This window comes from Pseudophryne corroboree, chromosome 9 (genome assembly GCF_028390025.1).
Source record: "Pseudophryne corroboree isolate aPseCor3 chromosome 9, aPseCor3.hap2, whole genome shotgun sequence".
Lineage (NCBI taxonomy): Eukaryota > Metazoa > Chordata > Amphibia > Anura > Myobatrachidae > Pseudophryne > Pseudophryne corroboree.
This window is the reverse complement of record NC_086452.1, coordinates 342,445,699-342,459,390: the sequence shown is the minus strand read 5'-3', so window position 1 is coordinate 342,459,390 and position 13,692 is coordinate 342,445,699. Positions and strand designations below refer to the sequence as shown.

Genomic DNA, 13,692 nt, shown 5'->3' with positions numbered 1-13,692 from the left:
AGGGCCACACGTTACATGATCACGGCAATGAAGGAGGCATTGAACATTTCTGACACTACAAGTACCACAAAAAAGGGTATTATGTGGGGTGTGAAAAAACTACCCGTAGTTTTTCCTGAATCAGATGAATTAAATGAGGTGTGTGATGAAGCGTGGGTTTCCCCCGATAAAAAACTGCTGATTTCTAATAAATTATTGGCACTATACCCTTTCCCGCCAGAGGTTAGGGCACGTTGGGAAACACCCCCTAGGGTGGATAAGGCGCTCACACGCTTATCAAAACAAGTGGCGTTACCGTCTCCTGATACGGCCGCTCTCAAGGAACCAGCTGATAGAAGGCTGGAAAATATCTTAAAAGGTATATACACACATACCGGTGTTATACTGCGACCAGCGATCGCCTCAGCCTGGATGTGCAGCGCTGGAGTGGCTTGGTCGGATTCCCTGACTGAAAATATTGATACCCTGGATAGGGACAGTATATTATTAACTATAGAGCATTTAAAGGATGCATTACTATATATGCGAGATGCACAGAGGGATATTTGCACCCTGGCATCTAGAGTAAGTGCGATGTCCATTTCTGCCAGAAGAACGTTATGGACGCGACAGTGGTCAGGTGATGCGGATTCCAAACGACATATGGAAGTATTGCCGTATAAAGAGGAGGAGTTATTTGGGGTCGGTCCATCGGACCTGGTGGCCACAGCAACGGCTGGAAAATCCACCTTTTTACCCCAGGTCACCTCTCAGCAGAAAAAGACACCGTCTTTTCAAACCCAGTCCTTTCGTCCCTATAAGGGCAAGAGGGAAAAAGGCCGATCGTTCCTGCCCCGGGGCAGAGGAAGGGGAAAAAGACTGCACCATTCAGCCTCTTCCCAGGAGCAGAAGCCCTCCCCCGCTTCTGCCAAGTCCTCAGCATGACGCTGGGGCTCTGCAAGCAGACTCTGGCACGGTGGGGGGCCGTCTCAAGAATTTCAGCGCGCAGTGGGCTCACTCGCAAGTGGACCCCTGGATCCTGCAGGTAGTATCACAGGGGTACAAATTGGAATTCGAGACGTCTCCCCCTCGCCGGTTCCTGAAGTCTGCTCTACCAACGTCTCCCTCCGACAGGGAGGCAGTATTGGAAGCTGTTCACAAGCTGTATTCCCAGCAGGTGATAATCAAGGTACCCCTCCTACAACAGGGAAAGGGGTATTATTCCACGCTGTTTGTGGTACCGAAGCCGGACGGCTCGGTGAGACCAATTTTAAATCTAAAATCTTTGAACACTTACATAAAAAGGTTCAAATTCAAGATGGAGTCACTCAGAGCAGTGATAGCGAACCTGGAAGAAGGGGACTATATGGTATCTCTAGACATCAAGGATGCTTATCTCCATGTCCCAATCTACCCTTCTCACCAAGGGTACCTCAGGTTTGTGATACAAAACTGTCATTATCGGTTTCAGACGCTGCCGTTTGGATTGTCCACGGCACCACGGGTCTTTACCAAGGTAATGGCCGAAATTATGATTCTTCTTCGAAGAAAAGGCGTATTAATTATCCCTTACTTGGACGATCTCCTGATAAGGGCAAGGTCCAGGGAACAATTAGAGGTCGGAGTAGCACTATCTCAGGTAGTGCTACGTCAGCACGGGTGGATTCTAAATATCCCAAAATCACAGCTGATTCCAACAACACGTCTACTGTTCCTAGGGATGATTCTGGACACAGTCCAGAAAAAGGTGTTTCTCCCGGAGGAGAAGGCCAGGGAGTTATCCGAGCTAGTCAGGAACCTCCTAAAACCAGGACAAGTGTCAGTGCATCAGTGCACGAGAGTCCTGGGAAAAATGGTGGCTTCTTACGAAGCGATTCCATTTGGAAGATTCCATGCAAGAACCTTTCAGTGGGATCTGCTGGACAAATGGTCCGGATCGCATCTTCAGATGCATCAGCGGATAACCCTATCTCCAAGGACAAGGGTATCTCTCCTGTGGTGGTTACAGAAGGCTCATCTTCTAGAGGGCCGCAGATTCGGCATTCAGGATTGGATGCTGGTAACCACGGATGCCAGCCTGAGAGGCTGGGGAGCAGTCTCACAGGGAAGAAATTTCCAGGGCTTGTGGTCAAGCATGGAAACGTCTCTTCACATAAATATCCTAGAGCTAAGGGCCATTTACAATGCCCTAAGTCCAGCAAGGCCTCTGCTTCAGGGTCAACCGGTATTGATCCAGTCGGACAACATCACGGCTGTCGCCCACGTAAACAGACAGGGCGGCACAAGAAGCAGGAGGGCAATGGCAGAAGCTGCAAGGATTCTCCGCTGGGCGGAAAATCATGTGATAGCACTGTCAGCAGTGTTCATTCCGGGAGTGGACAACTGGGAAGCAGACTTCCTCAGCAGACACTACCTCCACCCGGGGGAGTGGGGACTTCATCCAGAAGTCTTCCAAGTGATTGTAAACCGTTGGGAAAAACCAAAGGTGGACATGATGGCGTCCCGTCTCAACAAGAAACTGGACAGATATTGCGCCAGGTCAAGGGACCCTCAGGCAATAGCGGTGGACGCTCTGGTAACTCCGTGGGTGTTCCAGTCGGTATATGTGTTCCCTCCTCTTCCTCTCATACCAAAAGTACTGAGAATCATAAGAAGGAGAGGAGTAAGAACGATACTCGTGGCTCCGGATTGGCCAAGAAGAACTTGGTACCCGGAGCTGCAAGAGATGCTCACGGAGGACCCGTGGCCTCTACCTCTAAGGAAGGACCTGCTCCAGCAGGGACCTTGTCTGTTCCAAGACTTACCGCGGCTGCGTTTGACGGCATGGCGGTTGAACGCCGGATCCTGAAGGAAAAAGGCATTCCAGATGAAGTCATCCCTACCCTGATCAAGGCCAGGAAGGATGTAACTGCAAAACATTATCATCGCATTTGGCGAAAATATGTTGCGTGGTGTGAGGCCAAGAAGGCCCCTACGGAGGAATTTCAACTGGGTCGTTTCCTACATTTCCTGCAAGCAGGATTGTCTATGGGCCTAAAATTAGGATCCATTAAGGTTCAAATTTCGGCCCTGTCTATCTTCTTCCAGAAAGAACTGGCTTCAGTGCCTGAAGTTCAGACGTTTGTCAAAGGGGTACTGCATATACAGCCTCCTTTTGTGCCTCCAGTGGCACCTTGGGATCTCAATGTAGTTTTAGGGTTCCTAAAATCACATTGGTTTGAACCACTTGCCACAGTGGATTTGAAATATCTCACATGGAAAGTGGTAATGCTGTTGGCCCTGGCTTCAGCCAGGCGCGTATCAGAATTGGCGGCTTTATCCTATAAAAGCCCTTACCTGATATTTCATTCGGATAGGGCGGAATTGAGGACTCGTCCTCAATTTCTCCCTAAGGTGGTTTCAGCGTTTCACATGAATCAACCTATTGTGGTACCTGTGGCTACTAGGGACTTGGAGGATTCCAAGTTGCTGGACGTAGTCAGGGCCCTGAAAATATGTTTCCAGGACGGCTGGAGTCAGAAAATCTGACTCGCTGTTTATACTGTATGCACCCAACAAGCTGGGTGCTCCTGCTTCTAAGCAGACGATTGCTCGTTGGATTTGTAGTACAATTCAACTTGCACATTCTGTGGCAGGCCTGCCACAGCCAAAATCTGTAAAAGCCCATTCCACAAGGAAGGTGGGCTCATCTTGGGCGGCTGCCCGAGGGGTCTCGGCTTTACAACTTTGCCGAGCAGCTACTTGGTCAGGGGCAAACACGTTTGCTAAATTCTACAAATTTGATACCCTGGCTGAGGAGGACCTGGAGTTCTCTCATTCGGTGCTGCAGAGTCATCCGCACTCTCCCGCCCGTTTGGGAGCTTTGGTATAATCCCCATGGTCCTTACGGAGTTCCCAGCATCCACTAGGACGTCAGAGAAAATAAGAATTTACTTACCGATAATTCTATTTCTCATAGTCCGTAGTGGATGCTGGGCGCCCATCCCAAGTGCGGATTGTCTGCAATACTTGTATATAGTTATTGTTACAAACAAATCGGGTTGTTTATTGTTGGAAGCCATCTTTTCAGAGGCTCCTACGGTTATCATGCTGTTAACTGGGTTCAGATCACGAGTTGTACGGTGTGATTGGTGTGGCTGGTATGAGTCTTACCCGGGATTCAAGATCCTTCCTTATTATGTACGCTCGTCCGGGCACAGTATCTTAACTGAGGCTTGGAGGAGGGTCATAGGGGGAGGAGCCAGTGCACACCAGCTAGTCTAAAGCTTTTACTTTTTGTGCCCAGTCTCCTGCGGAGCCGCTATTCCCCATGGTCCTTACGGAGTTCCCAGCATCCACTACGGACTATGAGAAATAGAATTATCGGTAAGTAAATTCTTATTTTTTTTTGTGGTACAGATCTAGTTCCCAAAGACAACGTTGAGAAGTGGCTTCGCGTGCTTAACAATGAGCTTCCAACCATCGCCTTCAAGTGTGCTACTCAAGTGCAAGAGAAGAGCCTGGTAAATGTCACTCTTCATGAATATTCATCAGCATGTTTAGAAGACCATTTTCTGTGTATGCCAGTGTGAGCCTGGATACAGTAGGTGGAAACTACCACACAGTTGTTGCCTGACCAAGGAGGGAATGTTTTACTGCAGGGTTGCATATTTTGTTTATCTGCATGTTCCCAGTGAAAGGTACAACTTTTATATATAACCATCTTTGGTGCGTCACCACTGATATGCATGTTGCTTCATTAAGAGGAATTAATTTGAGGGCAGGAAAAGTAAAAAAAAAAAAGAAAAAAATGCACCTCCAGAATTAGTGGGGTTGTGTGGTTTTTAGTTTTTTTTTACTAAAATCATTTATTTTTAGGAAAAATCGCCGGGACTTGCTCTGGCACCCATAAGAGCACAAATTAAGTAATAGTAATAGTTTCCAATTAGCTTAATTAGTCTGTAATTACTCACGTTCCAAAGCGGTGTTTTCTCCTCAAGCGCCGGGATCCAGGTGTCCTTCACCATGTGAGTGTATTCCCCAGCCGCCTCCCAGAGCTGAAAACCCTGTAACTATTTTTAATTTTTTTCATTGGATAACGTGGGTATCGGGAGCACGCATACCTATGGTGATTTATTGCATGCTCTAGGTCCCGCAGTGTGTGCTATTGCTAGGGGCTGTGTGCGTCTATTCCTCCTACAAAGTAACTGCTTTGTTTCCCATTGTTTTGGTTCTCGTGTTAGAAGTACCAGATATATCTTCTGTATAGACGTTGGATACTGGGCAATTATAGTACATTTTGTTTCTACCTTAGTCTTCTGAAGGTTTCAGGCTACAGTTTTACCATAGCTCCATTTATATCTGCATTCCCCATAGGACACTGAGGGTCTGCAGCTGTGGGCCAATGAGTGTGAGTAAATTGCTGTTCTGTAAATTTGAGGTCACTTATTGGTATATTGTTTTTTAACATTAAAGCCAGGTGGCGTTCAGAGGGTGAGACCCGGTTGTATTGACATATCGAAAGGGACTGTGTGCTATGGAAAGAAATCTCTGCTACGGATTCTACATGATCTCTGTCCATCGGCAAACGAAGGAATTAAAGTCGGCTTAATAGGTAGGAGTTTGTGTTTTTATGAATGGTCTTTGCTCGTGAACAGATGCAGAAATGAGGAGAATTTGAAGCAGTCTGATGAATCTGATGACTGTCAGATCCAACTCTGATCTCATTTGTTTACGTTGTCTTTCGGGCTGTTGTCTTTGAGATGTAGCCTAAATTAAATATCTTGTATATAGCATTAATGGGGCAATAAACATGTAGATTGTGTAGTTTAAATGTGGTTTGTAATGTCTTTTATAGAAAGGAGCTCCTAATCTTTATTGCAATAATTCTGTTTTTCCTGCTAGGTTTTTCAAATGTGGGAAAGAGCAGTATAATTAATAGCTTGAAGGAATTCCGTGTGTGCAATGTGGGAGCATTAAAAGGCACTACAAGGTAAGTTCTGTAATACTATAGCAGTGCTACTCAAATCCAGTCCTTGGGACACCTTAGCACTGCATGTTTTCCGTATCTTCTTGCTGGAGAGTCTTCATTACGGACTGCACATTTTTAAAGATCCACAGGTGATTCTAGTTCAATTGATTTCTGTGAGGAGACTTGGGAAAACATGTCCTGTTATACCGCTTTCACATCGCAAACCCGGGTTATTCACTGGTGCCTTTCACACTGAACCCAGGTCACCCATGTTAAACACTGTGTGATGTGATTTTAAAATGGACTTTTCAGGCTCACATTGATAAGGTTTCAAAGGAAATAAAAGGAGAGGGACTGGGGACTGCTCTGAGCGAGCACATACACAGCCAATCAGCACCTTTTTCTGAGACCAGGGTTGAATATCCAGGGGATCAGTACGTAATCCCGCTGGACGGGATCCCGTCGATCGAAATACCGACGCCGGAATCCCGACCACACAATCCCGACAGGGGTGACGAGCGGAACGCAGCCCCTTGCGGGCTCGCTTCGCTCGCCATTAATATATTCTCCCTCTATGGGTGTCGTGGACACCCACAGAGGGAGAATATGTCGGGATTCCGGCGTCGGTATTTCGACCGCCGGGATCCCGTCCAGCGGGATGTTGACCGCATCCCATATCCAGGGTCAGAGGCTTTCACACTGCAAAGCGACCTGGCTCTGACCCGTGTTTTAACCCTTTTCACCCGCGTTGAAATGCAGGTTTGCTCGACCTGGGCTATTCACTTTGGCGCTTTCACACTGCACACGGACCTTGGTCGACGCGGCCACAACCCGGTAATAACCCAGGTTATTTTGGCGATGTGAAAAGGTTATAAGTGTGTCCTGAGGACTGGGCTTAAGAAGCCTTGGTCTATAGCAGGGCTGGCCAAACCGGTCCTTGAGATCTACCAACAGTTCACATTTCTCTAACGTCCTAGTGGATGCTGGGGACTCCGAAAGGACCACGGGGAATAGCGGCTCCGCAGGAGACTGGGCACAAAGTAAAAGCTTTAGGACTAGCTGGTGTGCACTGGCTCCTCCCCCCATGACCCTTCTCCAAGCCTCAGTTAAGATTTTGTGCCCGAACGAGAAGGGTGCAATCTAGGTGGCTCTCCTGAGCTGCTTAGAGTAAAAGTTTAAATGAGGTGTGTGATAAAGCGTGGGTTTCCCCCGATAAAAAACTGCTAATTTCTAAAAAATTATTGGCATTATACCCTTTCCCGCCAGAGGTTAGGGCGCGTTGGGAAACACCCCCTAGCGTAGATAAGGCGCTCACACGCTTATCAAAACAAGTGGCGTTACCGTCTCCTGATACGGCCGCCCTCAAGGAACCAGCTGATGGGAAGCTGGAAAATATCCTTAAAAGTACATACACACATACTGGTATTATACTGCGACCAGCAATCGCCTCAGCCTGGATGTGCAGTGCTGGGGTGGCTTGGTCGGATTCCCTGACTGAAAATATTGATACCCTGGACAGGGACAATATATTATTGACTATAGAGCATTTAAAGGATGCATTTCTATATATGCGAGATGCACAGAGGGATATTTGCACTCTGGCATCAAGAGTAAGTGCGATGTCCATTTCTGCCAGAAGAGGATTATGGACGCGACAGTGGTCAGGGGATGCGGATTCCAAACGGCATATGGAAGTATTGTCGTATAAAGGGGAGGAGTTATTTGGGGTCGGTCTATCGGACCTGGTGGCAACGGCTGGAAAATCCACCTTTTTACCCCAAGTCACCTCGCAGCAGAAAAAGATACCGTCTTTTCAGGCTCAGTCCTTTCGTCCCCATAAGGGCAAGCGGGCAAAAGGCCACTCATATCTGCCCCGGGGCAGAGGAAGGGGAAAAAGACTGCAGCAAACAGCCTCTTCCCACGAACAGAAGCCCTCCCCCGCTTCTGCCAAGTCCTCAGCATGACGCTGGGGCCTTACAAGCGGACTCGGGCACGGTGGGGGCCCGTCTCAAGAATTTCAGCGCGCAGTGGGCTCACTCGCAAGTGGACCCCTGGATCCTGCAGGTAGTATCTCAGGGGTACAAATTGGAATTCGAGACGTCTCCCCCTCGCCGGTTCCTGAAGTCTGCTTTACCAACGTCTCCCCCCGACAGGGAGGCGGTATTGGAAGCCATTCACAAGCTGTATTCCCAGCAGGTGATAATCAAGGTACCCCTCCTACAACAGGAAAAGGGGTATTATTCCACGCTGTTTGTGGTACCGAAGCCGGACGGCTCGGTGAGACCCATTTTAAATCTGAAATCCTTGAACACTTACATAAAAAGGTTCAAGATGGAGTCACTCAGAGCAGTGATAGCGAACCTGGAAGAAGGGGACTATATGGTGTCTCTGGACATCAAGAATGCTTACCTCCATGTCCCAATTTTCCCTTCTCACCAAGGGTACCTCAGGTTTGTGGTACAGAACTGTCACTATCAGTTTCAGACGCTGCCGTTTGGTTTGTCCACGGCACCCCGGGTCTTTACCAAGGTAATGGCCGAAATGATGATTCTTCTTCGAAGAAAAGGCGTCTTAATTATCCCTTACTTGGACGATCTCCTGATAAGGGCAAGGTCCAGAGAACAGTTAGAGGTCGGAGTAGCACTATCTCAAGTAGTACTACGACAGCACGGATGGATTCTAAATATTCCAAAATCGCAGCTGATTCCGACGACACGTCTGCTGTTCCTAGGGATGATTCTGGACACAGTACAGAAAAAGGTGTTTCTCCCGGAGGAGAAAGCCAAGGAGTTATCCGACCTAGCCAGGAACCTCCTAAGACCAGGCCAAGTGTCAGTACATTAATGCACAAGGGTCCTGGGAAAGATGGTGGCTTCTTACGAAGCGATTCCATTCGGCAGATTCCACGCAAGAACTTTTCAGTGGGATCTGCTGGACAAATGGTCCGGATCGCATCTTCAAATGCATCAGCGGATAACCCTGTCTCCAAGGACAAGGGTGTCTCTCCTGTGGTGGTTACAGAGTGCTCATCTCCTAGAGGGCCGCAGATTCGGCATTCAGGATTGGGTCCTGGTGACCACGGATGCCAGCCTGAGAGGCTGGGGAGCAGTCACACAGGGAAGAAATTTCCAGGGCTTGTGGTCAAGCATGGAAACGTCACTTCACATAAATATCCTGGAACTAAGGGCCATTTACAATGCCCTAAGTCAGGCAAGACCTCTGCTTCAGGGTCAGCCGGTGTTGATCCAGTCGGACAACATCACGGCAGTCGCCCACGTAAACAGACAGGGCGGCACAAGAAGCAGGAGGGCAATGATGGAAGTGGCAAGGATTCTTCGCTGGGCGGAGAATCATGTGATAGCACTGTCAGCAGTGTTCATTCCGGGAGTGGACAACTGGGAAGCAGACTTCCTCAGCAGACACGATCTTCACCCGGGGGAGTGGGGACTTCACCCAGAAGTCTTCCACATGATTGTGAACCGTTGAGAAAAACCAAAGGTGGACATGATGGCGTCCCGCCTCAAAAACTGGACAGATATTGCGCCAGGTCAAGGGACCCTCAGGCAATAGCTGTGGACGCTCTGGTAACACTGTGGGTGTACCAGTCAGTGTATGTGTTCCCTCCTCTTCCTCTCATACCAAAAGTACTGAGAATCATAAGAAGGAGAGGAGTAAAGACTATACTCGTGGCTCCGGATTGGCCAAGAAGGACTTGGTACCCGGAAATTCAAGAGATGCTCACGGAAGACCCGTGGCCTCTACCTCTAAGGAAGGACCTGCTCCAGCAGGGACCATGTCTGTTCCAAGACTTACCGCGGCTGCGTTTGACGGCATGGCGGTTGAACGCCGGATCCTGAAGGAAAAAGGCATTCCGGAGGAAGTCATCCCTACCCTGATCAAAGCCAGGAAGGATGTAACCATACAACATTATCACCGTATTTGGCGTAAATATGTTGCGTGGTGCGAGGCCAGGAAGGCCCCTACAGAGGAATTTCAACTGGGTCGTTTCCTGCATTTCCTGCACACAGGACTGTCTATGGGCCTCAAATTAGGGTCCATTAAGGTTCAAATTTCGGCCCTGTCAATATTCTTCCAAAAAGAACTGGCTTCTGTTCCTGAAGTTCAGACGTTTGTCAAGGGAGTACTGCATACACAGCCTCCTTTTGTGCCTCCAGTGGCACCTTGGGATCTCAATGTAGTTTTGGGATTCCTAAAATCACATTGGTTTGAACCACTCACCACTGTGGACTTAAAATATCTCACATGGAAAGTGGTAATGCTGTTAGCCCTGGCTTCAGCCAGGCGTGTCTCAGAATTGGCGGCTTTATCCTATAAAAGCCCTTACCTAATTTTTCATACGGACAGGGCAGAATTGAGGACTCGTCCTCAATTTCTTCCTAAGGTGGTTTCAGCATTTCACTTAAACCAGCCTATTGTGGTGCCTGCAGCTACTAGGGACTTTGAGGATTCCAAGTTGCTGGACGTAGTCAGGGCCCTGAAAATATGTTTCCAGGACGGCTGGAGTCAGAAAATCTGATTCGCTGTTTATCCTGTATGCACCCAACAAGCTGGGTGCTCCTGCTTCTAAGCAGACGATTGCTCGTTGGATTTGTAGTACAATTCAGCTTGCACATTCTGTGGCAGGCCTGCCACAGCCAAAATCTGTAAAAGCCCATTCCACACGGAAAGTGGGCTCATCTTGGGCGGCTGCCCGAGGGGTCTCGGCTTTACAACTTTGCCGAGCAGCTACTTGGTCAGGGGCAAACACGTTTGCTAAATTCTACAAATTTGATACCCTGGCTGAGGAGGACCTGGAGTTCTCTCATTCGGTGCTGCAGAGTCATCCGCACTCTCCCGCCCGTTTGGGAGCTTTGGTATAATCCCCATGGTCCTTTCGGAGTCCCCAGCATCCACTAGGACGTTAGAGAAAATAAGAATTTACTTACCGATAATTCTATTTCTCATAGTCCGTAGTGGATGCTGGGCGCCCATCCCAAGTGCGGATTGTCTGCATTACTTGTACATAGTTATTGTTACAAAAATCGGGTTATTGCTGTAGTGAGCCATCTTTTCAGAGGCTCCTCTGTTATCATGCTGTTAACTGGATTCAGATCACAAGTTGTACGGTGTGATTGGTGTGGCTGGTATGAGTCTTACCCGGGATTGAAAATCCTTCCTTATTGTGTACGCTCGTCCGGGCACAGTATCCTAACTGAGGCTTGGAGGAGGGTCATGTGGGGAGGAGCCAGTGCACACCAGCTAGTCCTAAAGCTTTTACTTTGTGCCCAGTCTCCTGCGGAGCCGCTATTCCCCATGGTCCTTTGGGAGTCCCCAGCATCCACTACGGACTATGAGAAATAGAATTATCGGTAAGTAAATTCTTATTTTTCCAGGCCACCTAGCTAGTGCACAGGTGTAGTCATTACTAATTAAGATGTGCTGCATTCATTCCTAACTGACAATTCTACAGATCTCCAGGAGGCCTGGAAAACATGAACGGTTGGTAGATCTCGAGGACCGATTTGGCCAGCCCTGGTCTATAGTATGTGTTGCCAGACTGATGTGTGATGAGAAACTGGAGCTGACAATCCCATGGAGGGTCCGTCCAATCCAACTCTGAACATTTTGTATGTTTTATATGACCTTATTATTTACTTTTGTGAGCACAGACTATAAGTTTAACTTTCTCAGAATCCAGCAAGATGTTAATATTGACCCTCAAATCAAGATGATTGACAGTCCCAGTTTGGTTGTTTCTCCCGATAACACACCTGTGACCATTCTCATGAGAAGTGTGTTTCCACGAGAGGAGGATGATGTGTTAATTGCGGTCAAGATTATTTTAAAAAACTGCAATAAACAGCAGGTATGTAGCCTGCTCTGTACAGCTTCTATATCTTCACTAGTATGAGTCTCATGTCAACTGGTACAATGAAACCATTCTGATTTTATTTAAGTTAATTTAATATGTGCGACTTAAGTGGTGTATCGTAGCTTGACTGGATCATCTATATGGATTTATTTTGACTACTTTTTGTAACCTTTAAAATCGATCTTTGAATATGCAGAAATGAGGAGAATTTGAAGCAGTCTGATCAATCTGATGACTGTCAGATCCAACTCTGATCTCATTTGTGTAAACATCTGTGTATGCATACTTGTACAGATTGTATAGACTGGGGCCTCTTAAGCCTTTATTTACATGTATTTGCTTTTTTGTTTTTATTTTCAGATCATGTTGCAGTACAATCTGCCAGACTTCCGCAATTACCTGGAGTTTTTAGATCTACTCGCTCGCAAACGCGGCCATCTGAAGAAGGGTGGCGTGACGGATGTACATGGAGCGGCCTTCGTGTTTTTGAACGACTGGATGGGGTGAGGAGACCTTATTTATATCTTGGGTTTTAGGTCTAAGGGAATTCTGTCCATTAGAGTTGATGGAAGAAGCATAAACTTTCCAAACAAAATCTTAATTTATAGATGACAAAACTATATAACCTGTTGAATTGCACTTGCTGTAATACTCTACCCAACTCATTGTTTATCCTCCTGAATTTCTTTAATTGTTTTATAGAGCCAGACTTAGTTACCATACTCCTCCACCTGCACATCTCAAATCTCATATCAGCAACTTGCAAACAGGTGCAATGCAGAAAGGAATTAACCGTAAACTCCTAGAGGAGGACAATCAGAGCATAGTGAAAGGTAAGCATTTTGTTTTCTCTTGCGTCCTAGAGGATACTGGGAATCCATTTAGTACCATGGGGTATAGACGGATCCACTAGGAGCCATGGGCACTTTAAGAATTTGATAGTGTGGGCTGGCTACTTCCTCTATGCCCCTCCTACCAGACTGTTTAGAAAATGTGCCCGGAGGAGCCGGTCACGCTTATGGAAGCTCCTGAAGAGTTTGCTGCATTTATTTTTCTGTTTATTTTCAGGCAGGACTGGATGGCACCAGCCTGCCTACTTAGTGGGACTTAGGAGAGGGGGGGACGGCCCAACCTCTCTCAGGGTTAATGGTCCCGTTCCCCGCTGACAGGACACTAGCTCCTGAGGGAACTTTTCGCAAGCCCCACCACGGCGAGCATACATTCCCGCAGTACGCCACCACCCCTATCAGAGCCAGGAGAGTGGTGAGTACTAAGCCGGCGTCGTCCCGGGTTAGCAGGTCGCCAGCCATTATGGCGGCATGAGGGTACAGAGACCCACGCCTTCTACATGGGGCGGCTGGGTCTCCAAACTCTGTACACAGTGCAGACGCACAGCTTCTGTGGGGGCGAACGGAGTTAGGTACACTATATGTCTACGCAGTACCCACACTGGCATCACAGACTTAAAAGGAGACTGACTCCATTTTAGACACATAATCACCTCAGCCAGTATAAAAAGAGCGGGAAGACCGCGTGCCATTGAAGGGGCGGGGCTTCACTATGAGCGGATCCAGCAGCTCACCAGCGCCATTTTCCCTCTGCAGTGGACACAGGCGCTGACTGACAGGGACGCGCAGCTCCTCCGGAGTGATTCCAGATTACCTCAGCGGTACCAGTGGAGGGAGCGATTATTAGTGTACGAAGTCCCCAATCTGGGTACTCTGCTAAGCTTGGCATTAGTGGTAAGTGCGCTGTGTGCTGGCTCCATACTATCTGTGTCTCCCTGGAAGTGCTCTTTGTATGTTAATTGTGCATTTAACTTTTTTGTGTGTGTGCGCTGTCACAGTTACAATATGTCAGGCAAAGACTGTTTCATGTAAGGCAGAGTGTT

The 13,692-nt window shown here is 47.8% G+C and overlaps 1 protein-coding gene and 3 non-coding genes across 4 annotated transcripts in view; all 4 read left to right on the top strand.

Moving 5' to 3' along the window:
- Positions 1 to 13,692, top strand: part of GNL3 (G protein nucleolar 3) — a 79,035-nt gene that overhangs the window by 36,222 nt on the left and 29,121 nt on the right. Inside the window, exons 7-12 of the mRNA XM_063940629.1 lie at positions 4,378 to 4,481; positions 5,434 to 5,572; positions 5,863 to 5,950; positions 11,621 to 11,795; positions 12,162 to 12,304; positions 12,504 to 12,634. Coding sequence (XP_063796699.1) covers positions 4,378 to 4,481; positions 5,434 to 5,572; positions 5,863 to 5,950; positions 11,621 to 11,795; positions 12,162 to 12,304; positions 12,504 to 12,634 — 780 coding nt within the window. The remainder of the gene's footprint in view (positions 1 to 4,377; positions 4,482 to 5,433; positions 5,573 to 5,862; positions 5,951 to 11,620; positions 11,796 to 12,161; positions 12,305 to 12,503; positions 12,635 to 13,692) is intronic.
- Positions 5,619 to 5,692, top strand: LOC134959603 (small nucleolar RNA SNORD19). Its single transcript, XR_010187612.1, has one exon. It is a non-coding gene; the product is annotated as a small nucleolar RNA SNORD19 (small nucleolar RNA).
- On the top strand, positions 11,489 to 11,554 carry LOC134959607 (small nucleolar RNA SNORD69). The gene has a single exon (XR_010187614.1). It is a non-coding gene; the product is annotated as a small nucleolar RNA SNORD69 (small nucleolar RNA).
- Positions 11,995 to 12,068, top strand: LOC134959602 (small nucleolar RNA SNORD19). The gene has a single exon (XR_010187611.1). It is a non-coding gene; the product is annotated as a small nucleolar RNA SNORD19 (small nucleolar RNA).